General features: G+C 40.4%; 1 protein-coding gene across 8 annotated transcripts in view; it reads left to right on the forward strand.

Moving 5' to 3' along the window:
* The window catches only part of LOC132822044 (teneurin-3), an 822,914-nt gene that overhangs the window by 662,896 nt on the left and 138,806 nt on the right, over positions 1-21,212 (forward strand). For all 8 annotated transcript variants that reach the window (XM_060835055.1, XM_060835070.1, XM_060835085.1 and 5 more), the window contains 3 exons: positions 8,564-8,774; positions 11,826-11,927; positions 13,263-13,457. In XM_060835055.1, coding sequence (XP_060691038.1) covers positions 8,564-8,774; positions 11,826-11,927; positions 13,263-13,457 — 508 coding nt within the window. The remainder of the gene's footprint in view (positions 1-8,563; positions 8,775-11,825; positions 11,928-13,262; positions 13,458-21,212) is intronic.

The raw sequence follows: 21,212 nt of genomic DNA on the forward strand, positions 1-21,212 counted from the left end.
AGTCTGGACTTTGTACGTGAGTTTAGAGAATGAATTTGAAATATTTGAAAGTTGGAATATTGCGTGCAGTTCTGGTCTCCCTCCTAGTGGGAGGATGTTGTGAAACTTGAAAGGGTTCAGAAAAGATTTAAAAGCGTGTTGCCAGGGTTAGAGGATTTGAGTTATAGGGAGAGGCTGAGTAGGCTGGGGCTATTTTCCCTGGAGCGTCGGAGGCTGAGGGGTGACCTCATAGAGATTATACATGAGGGGCATGGATAGGATAAATAGACCGAGGTCTTTTCCTTGGGATGGGGGAGTCCAGAATGAGAGGGCATAGGTTTAGCGTGAGAGAGGAAAAATTTAGAAGGGACCTAAGGGGCAACTTTCTCACGCAAAAGGTGGTGCATGTATGGAATGAGCTGCCAGATGAAGTGGTGGAGGCTGGTACAATTACAACATTTGCAACATCTGGATGGGTATATGAATAGGAAGGGTTTAGAAGGATATGGGCCAAGTGCTGGCAAATGGGACTAAATTAGTTTCGGATATCTGGTCAGAATGGACAAGTTGTACCAAAGAGTCTGTTTCCATGCTGTGCACCTACATGACTCTCTATAATTTTGTGAGGGAGTGGGCAATTTCAAAGCAAATGAAGTATAATTTGGCAGGGCAAACAGGAAAGCAGATTAGTCTCTGAATAGCAATTGTTAGCAAAGGGGGAGGCGCAAAATGATCTTCTACATCTTCTGCTGAAAGCAAGCACGCAGGTGTATCAGATAGGTGTTGGCCTTTATAGCAAAGTGACTTTAGTGCAGGAAAAGGGATATCTTCTGCAGTTGTACTGGGTACTGGAGTATATCTAGAGAATTGTGTGCAGTTTGTTCTCCTGAAGAACAATGTTCTGGCTATGAAGGGAATGCAGTGAAGGTTTCCTGGACTGATTCTTGGATGGCAGGATTAACATATGAAAAGGCTGGGCTGGTCATTACTATATTTATTGGAGTTTAGAAGAATGGTGGGTGAAAGTCATAGGAAGCTTTAAAATTCTCACCAGACTAGACAGTGAATATAGAAAGGATACTCCCAGTGACCAGAGAGTTCAGAACCTCGGTCACATTCCAAGAATGTGGAGTAGGTCATTTAGGACAGCGATGAGGAGAGAAATTTCTTCACCCAGAAAGTGGTGAGCCTGTGGAATTCTCTGCTACAGAAAATGGTTGAGGCCAAAACATTGAGTGTTTTCAAGACGGATATTTTGAGGGCTAAAGAGATCGAAGGGCAGAGGAAGAAAGTGGGAAATGAATACTGAATCGAATGATCAGCCATAAGCATATTGAATGGTGGAGCAGGCAGAAAGGGTTTTTTTGGCCTACTCCTGCTGCTCCTATTTTCTATGTGTGACAGGAGAGTGGCAAGTGTCACAAATTTGTAACAGGGAGAAAAGGTTAAACTGGGTAGCCAGTAGATTAACTGGAACTCTACAGGTCAGTTATTCAAATACCAGTGTTGTCACACACTTGGGCCTGACATCCTTACTGAAAATGGTAGAGGAGTCATGAAGCAGGATAACCCATTCCTGAAACCAGACTCCACTGTTTCGCAGTCTATGTCCTAAGTTACATGGAGTCAATTGCTCAAATTATAGTGCAGTTTTTGCCTTTACACTGATCTGATTTTAGTGAGTTTTGAGAAGATTTGTAGCTCAGATTGAGTTTCTGGATGTAAGTTTGCTTGCTGAGCTGAAAAGTTAATTTTCAGATGTTTCGTCGCCAAAATAGGTAAGATTATCAGTGAGCCTCTGGTGAAGTGCTGGTGTTATGTCCCGCCTCCTATTTATGTGTTTAGGTTTCCTTGGGTTGGTGATGTCATTTCTGGTATAACAACCTATACAGCGTATTCAAAAAGAGCAGGTACCCAATGAACACAATCCACTGATTTCTCAGCAACAAATCCAAACAAGCAAACAAAACGTGCCCAGAAACCCCAGCCACTCTCCTCTACATCAAAGACATCTTAGAAATGACTATCAGACTACTCAGACCTCTGGGCATCATGGTAGCCCACAAACTCACCAACACACTAAAATAGCAGCCAATGAACTTGAAAGACTCTATACAGACAAGCAAAACGAACATCATCTATAAAACACCCTGCAAAAACTGTAACAAACACTACATTGGACAAACAGGCAGAAAGCTAGCCACCAGGATACATGAACATCAACTAGCCACAAAACGACATGACCTGTTTTCACGAATATCACTACATACAGATGAGGAAGAACACACTCTGACTGGGACAACACATCCATCCTAGGACAAGCCAAACAGGGACACGCACAAGAATTCCTCAAAACATGACACTCCAACTGGAACTCAAACACATTGATTTGGACCCTATTTACACCCTCTAAGAAAAAGAACCAGAAATGACATCACCAACACATAAATGGAAAGCGGAACATAATGCTAGTGCTTCACCGGAGGCTCACTGACGATGTTACATAGTATGAAGACGAAACATCTGAAAATGAACCTTATAGCTCAGTGAGCAAACATACATCCTGATCTGATTTTTGCTGGTGTGGTATCCAAAATATGACTTGTGACTTCCAACAAGGAAAATGTCTAAAAGTGACCAGAGATCTTTAGAGAGTCAGGGCAGACTTTTAGAGAGGGAAGATACCTTTATTTTAATATATCCCCGGGCACCTTCGGGAAATGTAGGTCATACTTTAGAATTGTTAAAAGCAGACATGAAGGTGCATAAACCAATTCAAACTCTCTTTGGAACTATGAGGTTCATTGAAATTCTCAACAGAGCTGTCAAGCAATCTGTCAACAGAAAGGTCAAGTTATTTAAATCTTGTACCCTTTAAATATTTCAGAAAATGGCCTGCAGTTTTGCTGTTTCTCACTCTGTCTGATGACATAAGGTAAACAGTTGCTGCAGGATTAGTACGACATGACTGATTTGTCACACCTATTGTCAGTTCACAACCTGATTGACAGCTCCAAGTGCTGATGAGGTCTTTAGGAGTCATACAAATAAAACAAATGATTGAAGTAAGTTAAATGTAGTGGATGTATTTTATCAACAAGAATGCTACATTGTAACGTGAATTCATCTATGTACATTTAAAAACTGTATTTAATATCAGCATGGATCTTGAGGTCTGCACTGGAAGGTATGTCATGAAGGTTATAAGGACAAAAAGTTGTGTGAGGAGCATGGGTTGTCATGAGTTCGCACTAAATTGGCATGGGGATTTAAAGGGTTATGGGTGGGTAGAAGGGCAAAGGCTGTTGCGAAGGTTCTGAATAGTGAATAGAGTTTGCTGAAGAGTGGTGTGTTGAGGACTGGAGGCTTGTTTGCTGTTGAAGATTTTTTCATAGTTTTGCTGAAATGCCGGTGCACCAAGCCCGGATGTTTGCACAGCCCACCTCCACAACCCCAGCTTCTGTGTATGCCTTAACATTATTTCCAGGATCTCAAACTACGGGTCCCGTTTTCGCATCCCCTCTAAGAATGACAAGCCAAAGTACCTGGGCAATTTGTCAGAGATCCAGTTTGCAGAGTGAGGAATTATTCTACACTCCTGTCTTGGATGTAAAAGTTCAAGTCCAAAAATCAAAGATTGGGGATGGTGTGAACATTTATAATATATGGGTTAAGATAGAATAAACTCAAGCACATTTCTCATGCAATGAGAAGATTAAGAGAACTTTTCATAATTGTGAAGATATTTGATAGGGTAGATGTTGCAAAGCAGTTTCTATGTATAGGGGGTGACAAAAGCTCAAGATCACACAGAAAATGCAGTCATTAATAAATCCAGTGAAGAGTTAGATGTTAGCTGTTCACTCTATGACATAAAGCAGTTGAGGGAAATAGGCATTGATGTATTGTGAAGAGTGATAGATAAATTATAAAGTTGGATTAAGAAGGAATGATTAGAAGGAGATGCTGATCAGATTGGAATGTGTTTGTATGAAGCAAATGCATTTGCATAGACAACTTGTTTCATATAACATTTACAGCACAAGAAACAAGATATATAATCCACAAAACCAAGGGCAACCAGTATGCCTTTGTTACAGACAATGTTTGATAAATTTAGTTGTGGTTTTTGAAAAGCTGACTGATTGGATTGATTAAAAAGAATGCGGTTGGTGCCATCAGTATTATTTCTGAATTTTTCAACAAGGTGACTCATAAGACGTCTGAGAAAAATTCAGGTCTGTGGTATTTGAAGACAAATAACAGGGAAGCCAAACTGATGAATAGCTGAGAATAAGAGTTCAGAGTAAATAGTATTTGAAAAGGAGATTGAAGTGGCGTATTTACACCAAAATCATTAAATTAAAAGCACATACATATGTTTCTTTGCAAGATTTAGATTGTTGAAAAATATGTAATTTGTCTTTGGATGAAAGGTCCTCATTGAGTGTGAGGAGAAAAGAAACAATTTATTTATTTATTGAAAACATACTGAAGACTGCACTGATCAGCTTGGGGTAGTTGGAGGAAAGGAACAGTTAGAATATTTTGCTTAGAATCTATCAGATGCTGGCTGTGCTATGATACTGATAGTCATGTAGTGTTCTGTGCCCTTCATGTGTTTTTAATACCCTGTTACATTAAACACTGTACAAGACTTGGGTTCCAATTATACATTAGAGCAGAAAAGCTGGGTTGCTCAGATTTTGATTTATTTATGTTTTTGTAGTTATTACTGCTGTTACTGTCTGAACAATAGGTTGCATGGCTCAGTGTGCACCAATTGGAATTCATGATGCTAATTAAAGGGTCACATATTGAAATGGGGCCAAAAATTTAACCTTAACTATGAATGTAAAATTTTGGGGTCTTCATCCTAAAAGCACAATCTTGCAGATGTTTGCCGTAGTAAAATTACATATATCACTTTATCATGGAGGTCTGCAGCATAGAAAAAGACCCTTCGGCCCATCAAGTCTGCCCCAATCAAAAACAAGAATGTAGCTACTAAAACTGCTGGAAACCTATTTTGGCCCATAGCCTTGTGTACCTTGGCATCACAAATGTGTAGCTGTGTCTTGTTGACTTTCTGTTCAGCAGAGTGGGCCCATTTTCTCCTTTCACACGTTCATCGAACTTCCACCATTATCAATCCCTTTGCGTGTTGCTCTAGGTACTTCCACAGTTTGTTCCACACACTCCTCCTCCTCCACCTCTGTCAACAATAAAAAAAAATTGTTTCCCAGCTGCCCCTTTCAGTCCTGAAGAACAGTCACATTGGACTCAAGGATTAACTCTGTTTCTCTCTCCACGATGCTACCAAACACACTGAGTTTCTTCAGCACTTTCCTGTTTTTATTCTTTGCAAACAACTCACCTATTTGAAGGACTTGTCCACTTCAAATGTCAGGTGATAGAGAGGGAAAGCCCTCCCAAAAGGGTACTTGCAGCCAGACTATGACTAGAGTCATAGAAATCTACAGCACAGATAAATGATCACATCCACACTGATCAAAAACAACCACCTAACTATGCTAACCCCATGTTCCTGCACTTGACCAGAGCCTTATTTGTCTTGGCATTGCAAGTGTGCATCTAAATATTTCTTAAATATTAGGAGTGTTTCTGCCTGTAGCATCCTTACAGGTAGTGAGTTCCAGATTCCCACCTCCCTCCGGGTGAAAAATGTTTTTCTCATATCTCCTGCCTGTTACCCAACCCAGATTCTCAGTCATTGATCCCTCCATCCAGTGGAAAAGTTTATTCCTACCTCTGCCCCTCAAACTTTTATGTATCTCAACCATATCCCTTCTTGATTTCCTCTGTTCTAAGGAAAACACCACTCTATCTAATCTCTCTTAATAACTGAAAGTCTCCAGCCCAGGAAACATCCTGGTAGATCTCTGCTGTGACCTCACAGAGGTTTTATACAGTTCCAGCATAACAGCAAGTGCACCACATTATCCACCTGTCCTGATATCTTCAGGAACATATTGCCCCAGCACTTTCTAAGCTCCTGCCCCAACTATTGCAGCATGCTACTGGGAAGAATACAACAGCTGGGCCTGGGTACAAGTTAAGGGATTGGTGTATATGCTGTGTCCAGGCTTCAAAATAGCTTTTTACTCATGTCTGCCCCATCCAGGAACCTCCCACCAATTTCAGACACTATTAGAAAATCATTGCCCTTACCTTGTGCCCGGACCCAACTGTTGTATTCTTCCCAGCAGCTTACTGCAATAGATGGGGCAGCTTACAAAGTGCCATGGCAATGTCTTTTCATGCAGTAAAAGGCATAACCATTGCCGAGGAGTGTAGAAGCCCAAGCATCTTGCCATTGTGTGCAGTGGCGTTGTCTTGCCTCTTCAAGGAAAACCGTACGTTGGAACAAATTTCCATCATCACTGCAGCGCCTGTAATCTGAGAAGTTCAGTCACTGGTCCACTTTAAAACTCTCTTCATTCTGTTTAAAGCAGGTTTTCCTCACAGGTGCAAAGATGCCAATTTGTTCCTTTATTCTTCTATCATTGTGTACAAATGGGCTTCAGAATGAACGAGAATATTATGAGCAAGCTATTTCTTCAGCTATTTGAATTCTCTAATTCTATAGAAACAATCACAATTAATATCCTAACTGTTATTACAAAATGGCACAAGCGTCTTTGGATAAGTTTAACGCCCAAGTATTCGTCATTTGGACCTGGAATTTCCCTTCTGAAATATTTTTATATCTTAAGCTTGGATTACCTCCCAAACCCAGGCAGGGTGGAACTGGCTTAATTGTGAAACTGGGTGGCATAGACAGGTTGGGCCGAAGGGTCTGTCTCCATGCTGTAAATCTCTATGACATTGAATCACGAGGGATTCACCACAGGAAATTTCCAGTGACGTTGCATTTGCATACTGCCCCCTTCTGGAGAGGGTGTACCTTGCAGATGGTGATTGAGACAAGGAGCAAATTCTGCTACAATGCCCTTTGCCATCTGTCACCACCAGGGCTATTCGCAGAATAAGTACTGGAGGGCAGCCAGTACCAATGAGTGAACTCCAGTACTACTGGAGCTAGAACTCAGTCAAAGTCATGCTTTTCAGTGCATAAAGGGAGAAAGGTGGAAGCAAAAATAATCCGAGATCTGTGGCATCAGCTGGACCTTAGCACGTTAATCTTCAAATTGACTCATCTCATTTTGAACTTTGTTGATACATACCACTTGACATGCTTCACAACGTCTTTCTTCTGTCACATACTTCCTGTCTATTAGACCTTCTGTTCAATGGTTTATTCAGTCCCCCTGGGCGCAGCTAATCAAGACTTAATGTGAAACTGTTTGCCAGTTTTTGATCTGACCTTATTTGGAGCTTCAGAGTCCTTATGTGTGTTTAATCTTTTCTTTCATTTTCAATGGCCACTAAGTATATTGAAGGTCTGAGGTTTAATTCTTATGAAAGAGAAGTTCTATTTAAAAATTGATATCATAAAGGAATACGTTTGAAATTAAGAAGAAATGAAACAGCCTTCACATTTGCATCTGTTGAAAATATTAGTCAAGTCTTTGATCACAAAAATAGAATTCTATTGTAGGATCATTGATGAAAGGGGCCATTCAGCTTCTTCAGCACACCAAATTGATTGGAGAGCAATTTTGTTCGTCCCACTCCTGCACTGATGTACCATATTCCTGCAAATGCTCCTCCTCCCAAGCTATTTATCCAATTCCCTGTGAAATCCTATTTTGGATTTGTATTCATCATTAAAAATCCTAACCACTTGAAAACAATTTTTTCCTTTACATTACCTCTCATTATTTTATCAGTCTCCTTTTGCAATACAGTTATCAGCTATATTGACAATGGTAACAGTGTCTCTATATTTACTCTTTCTAAGTCTTTCATGACTTTATTTCAGTCCTGCCAAATCTCTGTCTTCTCTGTCTGACCATGTAACTGTCATCCCTCCTCCCAGAACCATTCTCATAAATCTCTTTAGTACACTCACCAAAGTCTTCACATCCTTCCCAAAGTGTGGTGCCAGGATTCACTTTATACTTTGTAAGGATATTGTTGTTTTCATAATCTTCATCTCTATTATAAAATCCAGGAAGTTATGATGCATATTGTTGATAGCTTATAATTCTCATCAATCAATGCCAGCCTCTATCCAGAGGCCTGGTCAAACTCTGGAACACAGTCTGTGGGTGTATTTTAAAAGCCTTTATCTTCACTGCTACTTTCTATATCTATTGCATTCATGTCCATTCAAATACGAGAAACAGTGGGAAAAGTCTGTGCAACTTACTAATAATTTCCAGTGCATATCAAATGTTGAACGCCACTCTCAATGCATGTATTTTCTTAATGCAACTCTGTGGCTCATGTATGAAAACAAAATTAAAGCTAACTGTTAAAAAATATTGCCGTAATCTGGCTTTGAAATAATTTTCGACCAAACGGTGTGTCATTTTTTTATAAGGAGGCTTGAAATGAACGTCTATCCCAAACATATGGATTTTTGTGCCTGAACAATGTCCACTGCTTTGCTTCCATGTTCATATCTGATTCACGACTTTGTGCCTCTGCTTCTCAGTATGACTTCGTCGAGCTACTTGATGGCAGCAGATTGATCGCCAGGGAAAAGCGCAGCCTGACTGATTCCGAGCACAGAAGACGGCACATCAGGGCAGTGAGCATCCAGGAGGCCGGCTTCGTCCAGTATCTTGACTCAGGGGTCTGGCACCTGGCTTTTTACAATGATGGGAAAACTCCTGAGCACGTGTCCTTTAATACTATTGTCATAGGTAGGCACTGAAACTTATGTGTGGGGGATTTATTGAGGAAAGCATTGACTCCACCTGCAGTTACTGACTAACACGAGATTTCCTCGTACAAATTATTTTGATACTGATTGTGGCCAAACCTATCTAAAGATTCCAATCACTGAATGTGAAAAGAACCACGAGGCAGTTGATCTTTCTAAAAAATCTATTCATGGGGTATGGATGTTGCTGGGTGGGCCAGCATTTAGTGCCAACCCTAGTTACCCTTGAGAAGGTGGCAAGCTGATTTCTTGAAATGCCTGTTTGGTGTAGGTACCCTCATAATGCTGTTGGGGCAGGAGTTCCAGGATTTTGACCCAGCAACACTGAAGGAACCCAGCAATATATTCCAAAGTCAGGATGCTGAGTAGCCTGAAGGAGATCTGGAAGGTCATGGTATTCTCATGTATTTGCCACCGTTGTCCTTCTAGATAGTCTTGGCTGGGTATACTTCACAAATGTCACAATGATTACAGTTGTTTCTTCTTGCACTTGTTGACAAGTTCTAATTTAGTACCCAGTGAAACTGACTAATGTCAGCAATCAGTGTAATGCTCAGTCGCACTCATTAAGATGGGACCAGTTTGTTCTTAAATGTGTTATTGTGGCTTTTTCATTATTATTATATCCAGTACACTGTCTAACGTTACTTGTTCATTCATCCCTATTACTTTTATACAGCTATCCTGAGCACAAAATGCCTTCTATCTTTGACCCACATTACAACAGTGACTATAGTTTTAAAGTAATTCATTATATGGGATGTTCATGAGAAATATAATCTTGTAAGTGATAAACGCAGATTTCATTCTTCCTACAATTAGAAGAGCTTTACTCAATACTGTTGTGATAGAACAATAGGATTCACCAAGACAGAGACTTGTAATGACTCACCCTCCCCCATATTTTGCTCTTTCCTGAGAGGAGACTTGCTTTCCACAGAAATGCAGCTGAGGTTAGGAATATGTTTTACTTGTGAACTGTGCAACAGACTGATATTGCGTTCCTGCTCCATCTGCTAGACTTTTAACCTCTTTCCTTTCAATTTAAAAATAAATCCATCAATATATTCATTGTCCAGCTATTGGTGCCTGTTCCTAAATTGGCCAGATGTGCGATGGAACATTAGCTTATCCTCCCTTGAGCCATAAGTGACTGAAAACAGACAGAGGTTGACATGTCACTAAGTTCACTTAGTCAGAGTCAAAATTCTGGACCGAGATCGCAGTGATAGATGGGTGGAGGGCTAATTCATAAAACAAATGTCTTGAATATACGTGCAAAAAAGATTCAGGCTTATGTTAGAGTCCAGTCAACAGCATGCAATGAATAATTAAGTTGCATGTTCACGCTGTCCACCTGATTATCTACTGTAACATGAAGGGAAATTTGGCAGGTTTATAGCAATTTAACCTGATATCTCAGTGTCTTGTGTACTGCAGATGAACAAGTATAGTACAGTGTTTTCACATTCCAATATTACTGGGAATGAATCAGTTAGAAGGTTGAGCCTGGAAGACCCATTAGCCCCTTTTCCTGGTTACCTGCCAGAATGCTGAGTAAAGTGAATTCTAGTGATCGATGTCATCTCAAGGGGCAACATGCCAGCAGTCTTGTTCTGTCTGAAATGAATCATTCTCATAACCAATTAAAAAGTGTCTTTTGGATAAAATATTAAACTGAGAGCCAGCCCATCTGCCCTTTCAGGTGCATGTAGCAGATTTCATGGTGTTGTTCAACAAGGGGTGGGGGGTGGGGGTGGTGCTGCCTTGTTTCCTAGTGAATATGTATCCAGTACCATTAAAACAAATGGTCTAGTCATGTCCATGTGTTGGTGAGAGCTTGCTTTGTGTAGATTGGCTGCTTAATTTCCAACATCTTGAATTGAGTTCCGGAGTCCAGAGGTCATGTTGCAGTTGTATAAGACTCTGGTGAGGCCTCATCTGGAGTATTGTGTGCAGTTTTGGTCGCCATACTGTAGGAAGGATGTGGAAGCTTTAGAACGAGTGCAGAGGAGGTTTACCAGGATGTTGCCTGGAATGGTAGGAAAATCTTATGAGGAAAGGCTGAGGCACTTGGGGCTGTTCTCATTGGAGAAGAGAAGGTTTAGGGGAGATCTGATAGAAGTGTATAAGATGATTAGGGGTTTAGATAGGGTAGATACTAAGAACCTTTTACCGCTAATGGAGTCAGGTGTTACTAGGGGACATAGCTTTAAATTAAGGGGTGGTAGGTATAGGACAGATGTTAGGGGTAGATTCTTCACACAGCGGGTTGTGAGTTCATGGAATGCCCTGCCCGTATCAGTGGTGAACTCTCCTTCTTTATGGTCATTTAAGCGGGCATTGGATAGGCATTTGGAAGTTATTGGGCTAGTATAGGTTAGGTAGGATTCGGTCGGCGCAACATCGAGGGCCGAAGGGCCTGTACTGCGCTGTATCCTTCTATGTTCTATGTTCTATGTTCTATCTAGGCTACTGGCGCCCATGTAACAACCAACCTAACTCACTTACCAGGAAGGAAATCTGCCATACCTGCCTGGTCTGGTCTAAATGTGACTCCAGATCCACAGCAATGTGGTTGACCCTTAACTGGGCCCTGAACTGGCAAATAAACCACTTCTTTTAAGGGTAATTAGGCATGGTAATAAAAGCCAGCCTAGGCCAACACACCCACAGTGAATTTTTAAAAATGATGACACTTCAATAATACATTTTTGACTGTAAAAGCACTTTAGAACTTCGTGAAGCTATAAGTAGTGCTATGTAAAAGCTAATTCTTTCTTTCCTTAAAGATTGAATTCTGTTTTTGTTACTTGTATTGCTCTTGTCTGCAATGTTGGGTCCACAGTTCTGTGGTACCTTAAATACTGCATTTGGTGTCTCTTCATGCCAATTGCTATTAACACTGCAGAGGAATCCCTCTCATGCCAAAGGGATTGAAGTTTCCTTCAGAGTAAGGTTTGCTTGACCTAACAAGGTGTTTTCTCAAAATGTGAATCTTGTGTAATTCTGAAGATTGGATTACTTGCAGAGTCTGTAGTGGAATGTCCACGAAACTGTCATGGAAACGGGGAATGCGTTTCTGGAGCTTGTCACTGTTTCCCAGGATTCTTTGGACCTGATTGTGCAAGAGGTAAGCCAAGAACATTTGCTTACAATTCCAACTTTTTGTCATCAATAAGTACAGGACATGGTGCACACACAGGAGGTGGAGCCATTTTGGGATTTATTCAAAACGTCTGAGATTTTGCCACTGGTTACAGTGGTACTCTACATTGCAACAGGTTCTGGCGTCAAGGATTTCTTGGAGTTTGGCCAGCTCTGAATTTTTTAAAAACTGGCGGGTGGGATCTACTGGGCAGTTTTCACCAGCTTGGGATAAGGACACAGGTAGCGAGGAACTCTGTACTCCCTCTCTGCATGGCTCCATTGTGGGCAGAGGTGACTCCTCGCCTTTGGTAATTTTATTGGAGTCAGGTCAGTTTTTTCAACATGAGTGCTCCACGACCTTTCAACACTTTTCAGCTATTTATTGTGTCCTCATAAACATGGGGGCATTGACTAGGTTCCATATATTTAGCTGAGAACCCAGACCGATAGAAGTATGAGCTCAGCAAAGAATATAGTTTGACAAGTGAAGTGAATTAATTGCTTGAGTGACATCTTTATGTACTTATAGTGAATTGCTCTTTCTGTGATCTTTTATTGTCAACATTTATTTACACAAAATTGAGGAGTGAAGTATTTGAAACACAGATGCCCTTCAAGCCTGTTTTGCTATTCAGTCTGATCATGGCTGATCCTCTATCTCAATGCCCTATTTCCACTTTCTCCACATACCCCTTGATGCCTTAAAGGGATCACAGTCTTTATCAAATATACTAAGTGGCTCAGCCTTCATGGCTCTCTCTCATAACAGATTCCACAGGTTAACCAGCCTCTGAGTGATCACATATTAGCCCTCTGTGATTGACTTCGAATGGTCTGTTTGATTGACATGTTTATTACACTGTTGAAACAACCATTGTTTTTCAAAGTACACTTTTGAATGGGCATTTGCAAACATTCCTCATTACTTCCATGCTTGCTACTGCAATTATCTGAATTATTAGTCCTGTACATAGTTCATACTGGGCAAATGGCATGCAGAAGCATACGTTAGCACTGAGTTGACATAGAAAACATGCAGAAGGGTCACCGGACCCAAAACATTAACCCTGCTTTCTCTTCACAGATGCTGCCAGACCTGCTGAGCTTTTCCAGCAACTTCTGGTTTAGTTTCTGATTTACAGCGTCTTCGGTTCTTTTGATTTTTATTCAATGTCACGGAGAACTGCTGCAACACATTACAGAAAACATTGTGGGGTGTTTTAATGGAAAGAGAATTTAAGATCTGCTTATTTGCATATTTTGTTGCTGTTTTACTCCCAACCAAGGCTCTAATATGCTGTCATTTCTTTTTGTACAGCAACATGTCCAATATTATGTAGCGGTAATGGCCAATATTCCAAGGGACGTTGCCTCTGTTACAGTGGCTGGAAAGGGACCGAGTGTGACGTCCCCTCAACCCAGTGCATTGACCCTTTGTGTGGAGCACACGGCGTCTGCATCATGGGCTCCTGCGTTTGTAACTCGGGTTACAAAGGAGAAATGTGTGAGCAAGGTACGGCACACCAGAATGACAGCAAAGGTCAAAGTACGGTTTTGTTGGAAAATAGTTCAAAGTGGCTCAGCACACTGAGACATTAAGATAGAGATTCTGTTTAGCATTATTCATCAATGACTTCCTAATGCACTTCTATTATATTCCTGTGCATACATTTTATGTGCAGATGGTAATTTATTTAGCTTGAATGCTTTCTCTTAACAAAGCAGCAAATTATGCAGTATTATTAGTGCATTGTTGTTAGATATGGACTTCTCGGATTTGCGTGTTCTGTATTTAAGTCACTCATATGATGAAATAGATTCTCACCAATACTTGCCCAACCCACCCTAAAATGATGTGTGTTCTTGTCTATCTGCTGTCGATGACTCTGAGGTACTGTCACTCAAATATTCTCTCGAACACAAGAATACATTGAGACTTAGCACTAAGTGAGCTTTTTGTTTTGTTGAGAAAGGATATGGCATAAATCAACCTGCTGAAAATGTGTGACTTAAATTCACCAGTAATTCTAGGAGTAATGTGCATATCCGTTGACATATTTTAATGGAAACATCATTATTTTCTGTTGTCAGCAGCTGTTATTTGGCTGGATATAGATGCAGCCATTTTATAATTAGCCTGTGGTTTTTGTTAGTGATGACAGGGCTGAGTTTTTAAAAAAAGTGTCTATTTCTTTATTTCTCCACAAAGCCATGAGTTATCTCACAAAAACATTTATTGCTGTCCTCCTCACCTTACAACATATAAAAAAAAAATCACAAGCTAATTTTGTTAAAGGTTTCCCTGAAAGATGTTTATAGTGTAATTGATTGGTAGAAGAACTTGGATTACCCACAGCCATTTGATAAGGTACTGCACAAGACAAGTGGAGGAAATAGCACATTAACTTGCATGATGCATTGACAACAAACAGGAAGCAGATAGCAGGGATAAACAGGTCCTTGTCAGGTTGACAAGTTGTAACTAGTTGAGTGCCAGAGGGATCAGTGAGAGGTTCTCATCGATTTACAATCTATAGAAATGATTTGGATGAGGGGACTGAATGTATGGTAGCTGAATTTGCTGATCGTTCAAACATCAGCAGGAAAGTAATCTGTCAGAAAGAGATAGACAGTCTGCAAAGGGATATAGATAGGTTAAATGAGTGACAGAGAATTGGAATAGATGAATTATAATGAGAGTAAATGTAAATGTAAACTTGGCTCCTTTGGCAGAAAGAACAAAAAAAGTATATTATTTCAGTCGAGAATGGTACCAAGACTCTGAGTGTCCAGGTATATCAATCACAAACTTAGTATGCAGCTACAGCAAGTAATTAGGGAGGTTAAATAATTCCATAGAGGCTGGTATCCCGTCACTAGTTCACCCTTTATTTACTCTTGGAGAGTCCTTGACTCTGGTCTGGCTTCCTCAGAACCAGCTCTCAAAGTGAACAGACTCCCTGACGCTCCTGTTTATATCTGTCAGCCCTGGGCTCCCTGATTGGACCATATTAATAGCCCCAGTTTGTAAGCATTTGAGTGTTTAAGAGATTTACTGAAGTGGTACCATGAATGAGGATCTTCAGTTATATGGAAAAGCTGAGATGCTGAAATTGTTCTCCTTGGATCAGAGAAAGTTAAGAGGACATCTTTTAGAGATGTTCAAAATTAATAAAGGAAACATGGAGAGGCTGTTTCCTGTGATCATAAGATCAGTAATCAGAGGATCAGGATTTCTGGAATTGGTGAAAGAAGCAGAAGCAACAAGGAAATATTCTTTTGTGTGGTGAGTTATGAAATGCAAAGCCTGAAAGTATAGAGGAAGCAGATTCAGTTGGAACATTCAAAGGAGAATTGACTGTTTAGTTGAAGGGAGAAAATATGCAAGACTGTGGGGAAAGATCAGGAGAATGGGATTGATTAATTAATTACAAACAGCATTTAACCTTGGACCGACTTGCAACCTTTAGTTAAAAACACGAATCACTAGTTTGACTTTGATGGTTGGACCAGGAAAATAAAGTGGTTGGATTTGAAGATTACACAGCCTATTATCAGCCTTCTCCAGAAGCTAATGCACAGCCAACTTGATTGGAATATCTTATCACATGTATTAACTTCTTCTGGAGTGTTGCTGACTCTTTGTTTCCAAACAGGATTGAACCACTAGAACAGTACAGCACAGGAACAGACCCTTTGACCCATGATGTTGTGCCAAACATGACACCAAATTAAACTAATCCCTTCTGTCTGCCCTTGGTCCATATCCCTCCATGCCTTGCATAATGTTGTAAAATGTTGTTGAAAAAAATTGGGAATCTCCACCCTTCTTGTCCAAGTCCAATTCAAACAAAGTCAGTGCTGGACAGAAAGGCTGTTGTCCAACTGTCCAGCCTCTACCAGTCACTCTGACGTAATCATTGCACTATTCTTTCTGAGACGAGCTCCTTCAGTAATCTTTATTTCTCATATTTTATATGAATCAATTAATTTAGCTTATGGCATCTGGCAGTGCCAAACACCCACAGCTTCTTCAGATAGTTTGAGAAAGAACTGCTATATTGACCATGCCTTATTGTGGATGTATAAGCAGGTAAGGCCTGTTTCACTGTGTGTATGGCCAACAACTGTGTGACATTTATTAAAGATGGTCATCTCTGTCAGGAACAACTTATGTCAAATGCTAGGATGCAATGAACAATTCATTATAAATTAGAGGCCCAACATGTGTCTACAATTGAGCCCCAGGCATCATCTGGACAATTTTGACAAACTGTACCTGCTTCTTGGAGTGGTCTGGGTCAGCCATGTTGTTGACAGTGGCCCTCAGATGCATTAGGTTCGGAGGTCACTGTGATCTGACAATGACCTAACATAGTCCCTGGGACCAGAAGGAGCAATCTTGCTTTTTGGTCTTTCAAGAGCACCGTGCCAAAAGCTTTAGTGCACTCCCTGCTCCTGCCATCTGGAGAGGAGTTATGATCATTATTGCTGACATTTGGACATTTTGGCTCTCACAAATATTCCCCAGTCTAAGAGCAGCAGGTGATAAATTCTTTGCATTGCCCTACAACTGACCATTAGCTCAAGGTAAAACAAAGGTCAGTTTCAGTTCTGTCTTCACTACCAGCATTTCTGGTCGATAATATATTTTGTCAAATCCCTGCCTAGAAAGATGTTGTGATGCAGCAGATAATATGCATTTATTTGCAATTCGATAATTTCTCTGAAGCGGTTGATGCATATATCAGTGTTTTTATGCACAGAATGATCTGAAAATAACTTTGTAATCTTTAAGCATGTTATTGCATCAATTAGAAATAATTCCTTTTCATCTAGAGGATGGCTCAATAAGAAACAATTAAATTCAAGATTGGCTTTCTCGTTTTTTTGATCATAATTCATCGTTAATTGCAGGCCTCCCTCCCACTTAGCATCATTGTATGTGTAATTATTATCACTGTATTCAGTCAATGTCTTCAACCCCGACTGCCATCAAAAAAATACTAGGGTCTTAAAGTCAGTGTTAGCTGGGTGAGATCATTGGAGTTTTCAGAAAACTCTAAGTGAGAAGTCCCAAAGATCCAAACAGAGCAAGTTAAACCAGATGCTGGAACTGGCTTGGTCGTTATTCTATGAAATGGTATGAAATGAGAACATCTCAGAACTCTTAGCAGCCCACGATAGCATTGTGTAGAGAGGGAGGTTAGGTAACATTTTAAGATTGATAAATGTCTTATAAAAAGCTGCCCATAGATACTCAAATTTTCAGTTATTGCACATCATTGACAAGCCACATTCAAAGAATGGGGAAAATAATTGCTAAATCAGATTGTTTCAAGTTGCTCAGAGATACGTAATCAGACTCTTCCATCATTGCTTGAACCTACAATGCAATAAATCTCACTCTGGAGAGACACAGCCTACAAATGAAGAGGTTATCTTTGCAATAAAAGAACTGCAGCTGCCCTCGAAATGTTCCGTGATCACAAAAACATGGAAGATCGGGAAGAGATTGTTGGATATGTATCCAAATTGTAGCTCACTAAAGAATCCTTTAATGTTGATTGTGCTAAGCATAGAAAAGTAACTTCCCAAGGTTTCCAATGGGAATGTTTAAAAGCATGTGTCTTTTCATTAGAAAACTTGACATTCACTTGTTTAGTCCAGTCACTAGTTTGTACTGGGATACACGTTACGGAAAGATTAATGGATGGCTGAGAGTGATTACAATGCAGTAATGTAATCAGAGTTCAGATGTTGCCCTAAGGTAAACCACAGTGTTGATTTTAATTGTTAACACAGTGTTACTGCCTGGGGTAATTAGAGTTATAGAGTTATACAGCATGGAAACAGACCCTTTGGTCTAACTCTCCATGCTGACCAGACATCCCAATCTGACCTAGTCTCATTTGCCAGTGTTCAGCCTATATCCCTCTAAATCCACCTTAATGCTTTTTAAATGTTATAATCTTACCAGCCTCCACTACTTCCTCTGGCAGCTCATTCCATACACGCACCACTCTCTGTGTGAAAACATTGCCGTAGATCTTTCTTAAGTGTATTCCCCTCACCTTAAACGTATGCCCTCTAGTTTTAGACTCCCCTCAGCCTAGGTAAAAGATGTTGGCTATTCACCCTATCCATTCACCTCATGATTTTACAAACCTCTATAAGGTCACCCCTCCCCTCCAAGGATCCAGCGAATAAAGCCCCAGTCTATTCAGCCTCCCCTTTTCACTCAAACCCGCCAGTCCCAGCAACATATCCTAGGTTTTTAGTCAAATCCTCTCAAGGTTAACAACATCCTTCCTATATAACTGTATGCAGTATTCTAAAGGTGGCCTAACCAATATCTTGTATAGCCACAACATGATGTCCTAACTCCTATACGTTCTGATCAATGAAAGCAAGCATACCAAACACCTTCTTCACCACCCTGTGACGCCACTTTCACACTGAAGTCTCCACACTTAAGTCTCTTTGTTTGGCAACACTTCCCAGATCCTATAGTTAACTGTATAAATCCTGCCTCGGTTTGTCTTTACCAATATGCAACACCTCACATTATTTTAAATTAAACTCTATCTATCACTTCTCGGCCCATTGGCCCATCTGATCAAGGTCCCTTTGTACACTTAGATAATCTTCTTTATTGTCTGCTACAAAACCTGCTATATTTTGGTGTCACCCCCTATATTCGCATCCAAATCAGTTATATAAATGACAAATAGCAGTGGACTCAAGACTGATCCTTGTGGCACACTGCCGGTCACAGGTCTCCAGTCCGAAAAGCAACCATCTATCACCACCCTATCTCCTAACTTCAAGCCAATTTTGTCTTCAGTTGGCTAGCTCCTCATTCATTCCATAAGATCTAACCTTACTAACCAGCCTACCATATGGAACCTTGTCAAAACTCTTTCTGGAAGTCCAACACTAAACAGTCTTTCCAGGTAAAGCAGTATTTCACCTATACCACCTCCAATCTTGTGTATTGTATTCGCTGCACTCAATGTGGCCTACTCTACATAAGAGAAACCAAACACAGCCTAGGTGTCTGTTTTGCGAACCCCTCTGATGTTTGCACAGGTAGGACTCTGACTTTCCCATAGCTGATCATTTTAACACAACGTCCTGCTCACATGTCCACTTGCCTGTCCTCAGCGTGCTGCAGTGTTCTAGTGAATGAAAGCGCAAACTGGAGGAACGGCATCTCATCTTCAGACGAGGCACTTTACAGCCTTCGGGACTTAATATTGAGTGCAACACCTTCAAATTGTGAACCAACTCCCATTTCTTCCCTTTCTTTTAGCTTGTTATTATGTCCTTCCCTCCTCACATTCCACTTACTGTCCTTTCAAGTCTAGCAGGAGACACACCATTGTTCTGCCATTCTCACATTCTGATCAGTTAAACTGAACTATCAACATCTTTTCTCTATCATCACCCAGCACCCAGTACCCCCACCACCACTCTTCTAAAACAATAGCATAAATGCTGTCCCTCTATACCTCACTTCGGCTCTGATGAAGAGTCATGTAGACTTGAAATGTTAGCTTGCTCTCCAAGGATGCTATCTGACCCACTGTGAACTCCAGCATTTGTTGTTTTCAGTCTTCCACTCTGCCTTCGTCAATCTTCTTTGTCACCTCTTCGAAAAACTTGATCAAGTTCATGAGACATGATTTCCCACATACAAAGCCATGTTGACTATCCATAACCGTCCTTGCCTTTCCAAAGGCACTTAAATCCTGTCCTTCAAAATCCCCTCCAACAACTTTCCTACCACTGATGTATGGCTCGCCAGTCTATAGTTCCTTGGTTTTTCCTTACAGCCTTTCTTAAATAATGGCACCATGGTAGCCAATCACCTGTCATCCAGCACCTCACCCATGGTTGTCGATGACACAAATATCTTAGCAAGAGGCCCAACAATTTCTTCCTTAGCTTCCCACAGAGTTCTGGGAAATGTCTCATCAAGTCCTGGAATTTATCTACTTTTAAATGCTTTAAGACTTCCAGCATTTCCTCGTCTATAATATAGACTGTTTTCAAGCTATCACTATTTATTTCCTTAAGTTCCCTAGCCTCCACATCCTCCTTCACAGTATCTGTTATTAGATTAGATTTAGATTTAGATTCCATACAATGTGGAAACAGGCCTTTTGGCCCAACCAGTCCACACCGACCCTCTGAAGAGTAACTCACTCAGACCCATTTCCCTCCAACTACTGCACCGAACACTATGGGCAATTTAGCCTGGCCAATTAACCTGATTAGTATATTCTGATGTAAAATATTTGTTTAGTATCTCACCCATCTCCTGTGGTTGCACACATTGACAGCCATGGGGATATCTGCTGTTTTCTTGTGCAGTATACTGTAAATTTTATAGAGCAACATTTTTTGGTGAAATGTCCACAATTGTGCAACAATGATGATCAGCAGAGCTGTGCACTACTTTCTAAGCTGTGCTTCATTATTCTAGTATCAAAAGCATGATGAACCAATGGAATATTATTGGTTTTGGCTTATATCAGAATAACCTTTGATTGAAGTCCTGAGTAATTGTCTGACTGGTATCCATCTTGTAATAATCAATGGGCTTGAAGCTTCAAGTTAAAAATGTCTAATAATTTGTTTAAGGCTGGGGTAAATTTTCTCTCTTTCTAAGTCTAGCTGCCCAATCCTTTCTCTGAGGTCACAAAAACATATAGTGGCTTCAGTTTTGCAAAGACATTTAAATATGTAAGGCACTGCAGACCTAATAATGAGGCTGACTCATGTTTAAAATCCAGCATCAGTCAGTAAATGCCAACCATTTTTATCTTTGCAGCTTGTCATTTTGATAAGTTCAAAGTAAACCATCTGATGATCTCTATCTAGACATATCGCTCTATATCTCTTTGTAGCAGCACTGTTAATAACTAGAATAAAAATGCACATGAAGAAAGTTTCTGATTAAATATCTGCAAAAATTATAAGATAAGGTAGTGGGCCTCCTGATGGCTAGAGATTCCATCCTGAGTCCGCAGCTGGGTGTGTTTGGAAACTGTTCAAACTTTGCAGCTCTTTGGAAATAAACAGCTGAACTAAGGAAAGAGCAGCAGCTACATTGAAGAGGAAGAGCTGGCTAAAAATGGTGGAAAAGTGAAATACTGGCAGTTTGCATTAGATCCATCAGCATCAATAAAAAGAAATGGCAAGTCAACATATTCAGTGCAGGTTTATATCAAAAGACTGAACATTTGTTTTCATAAATACA

This window comes from Hemiscyllium ocellatum, chromosome 2 (genome assembly GCF_020745735.1).
Source record: "Hemiscyllium ocellatum isolate sHemOce1 chromosome 2, sHemOce1.pat.X.cur, whole genome shotgun sequence".
Classification (NCBI taxonomy): domain Eukaryota; kingdom Metazoa; phylum Chordata; class Chondrichthyes; order Orectolobiformes; family Hemiscylliidae; genus Hemiscyllium; species Hemiscyllium ocellatum.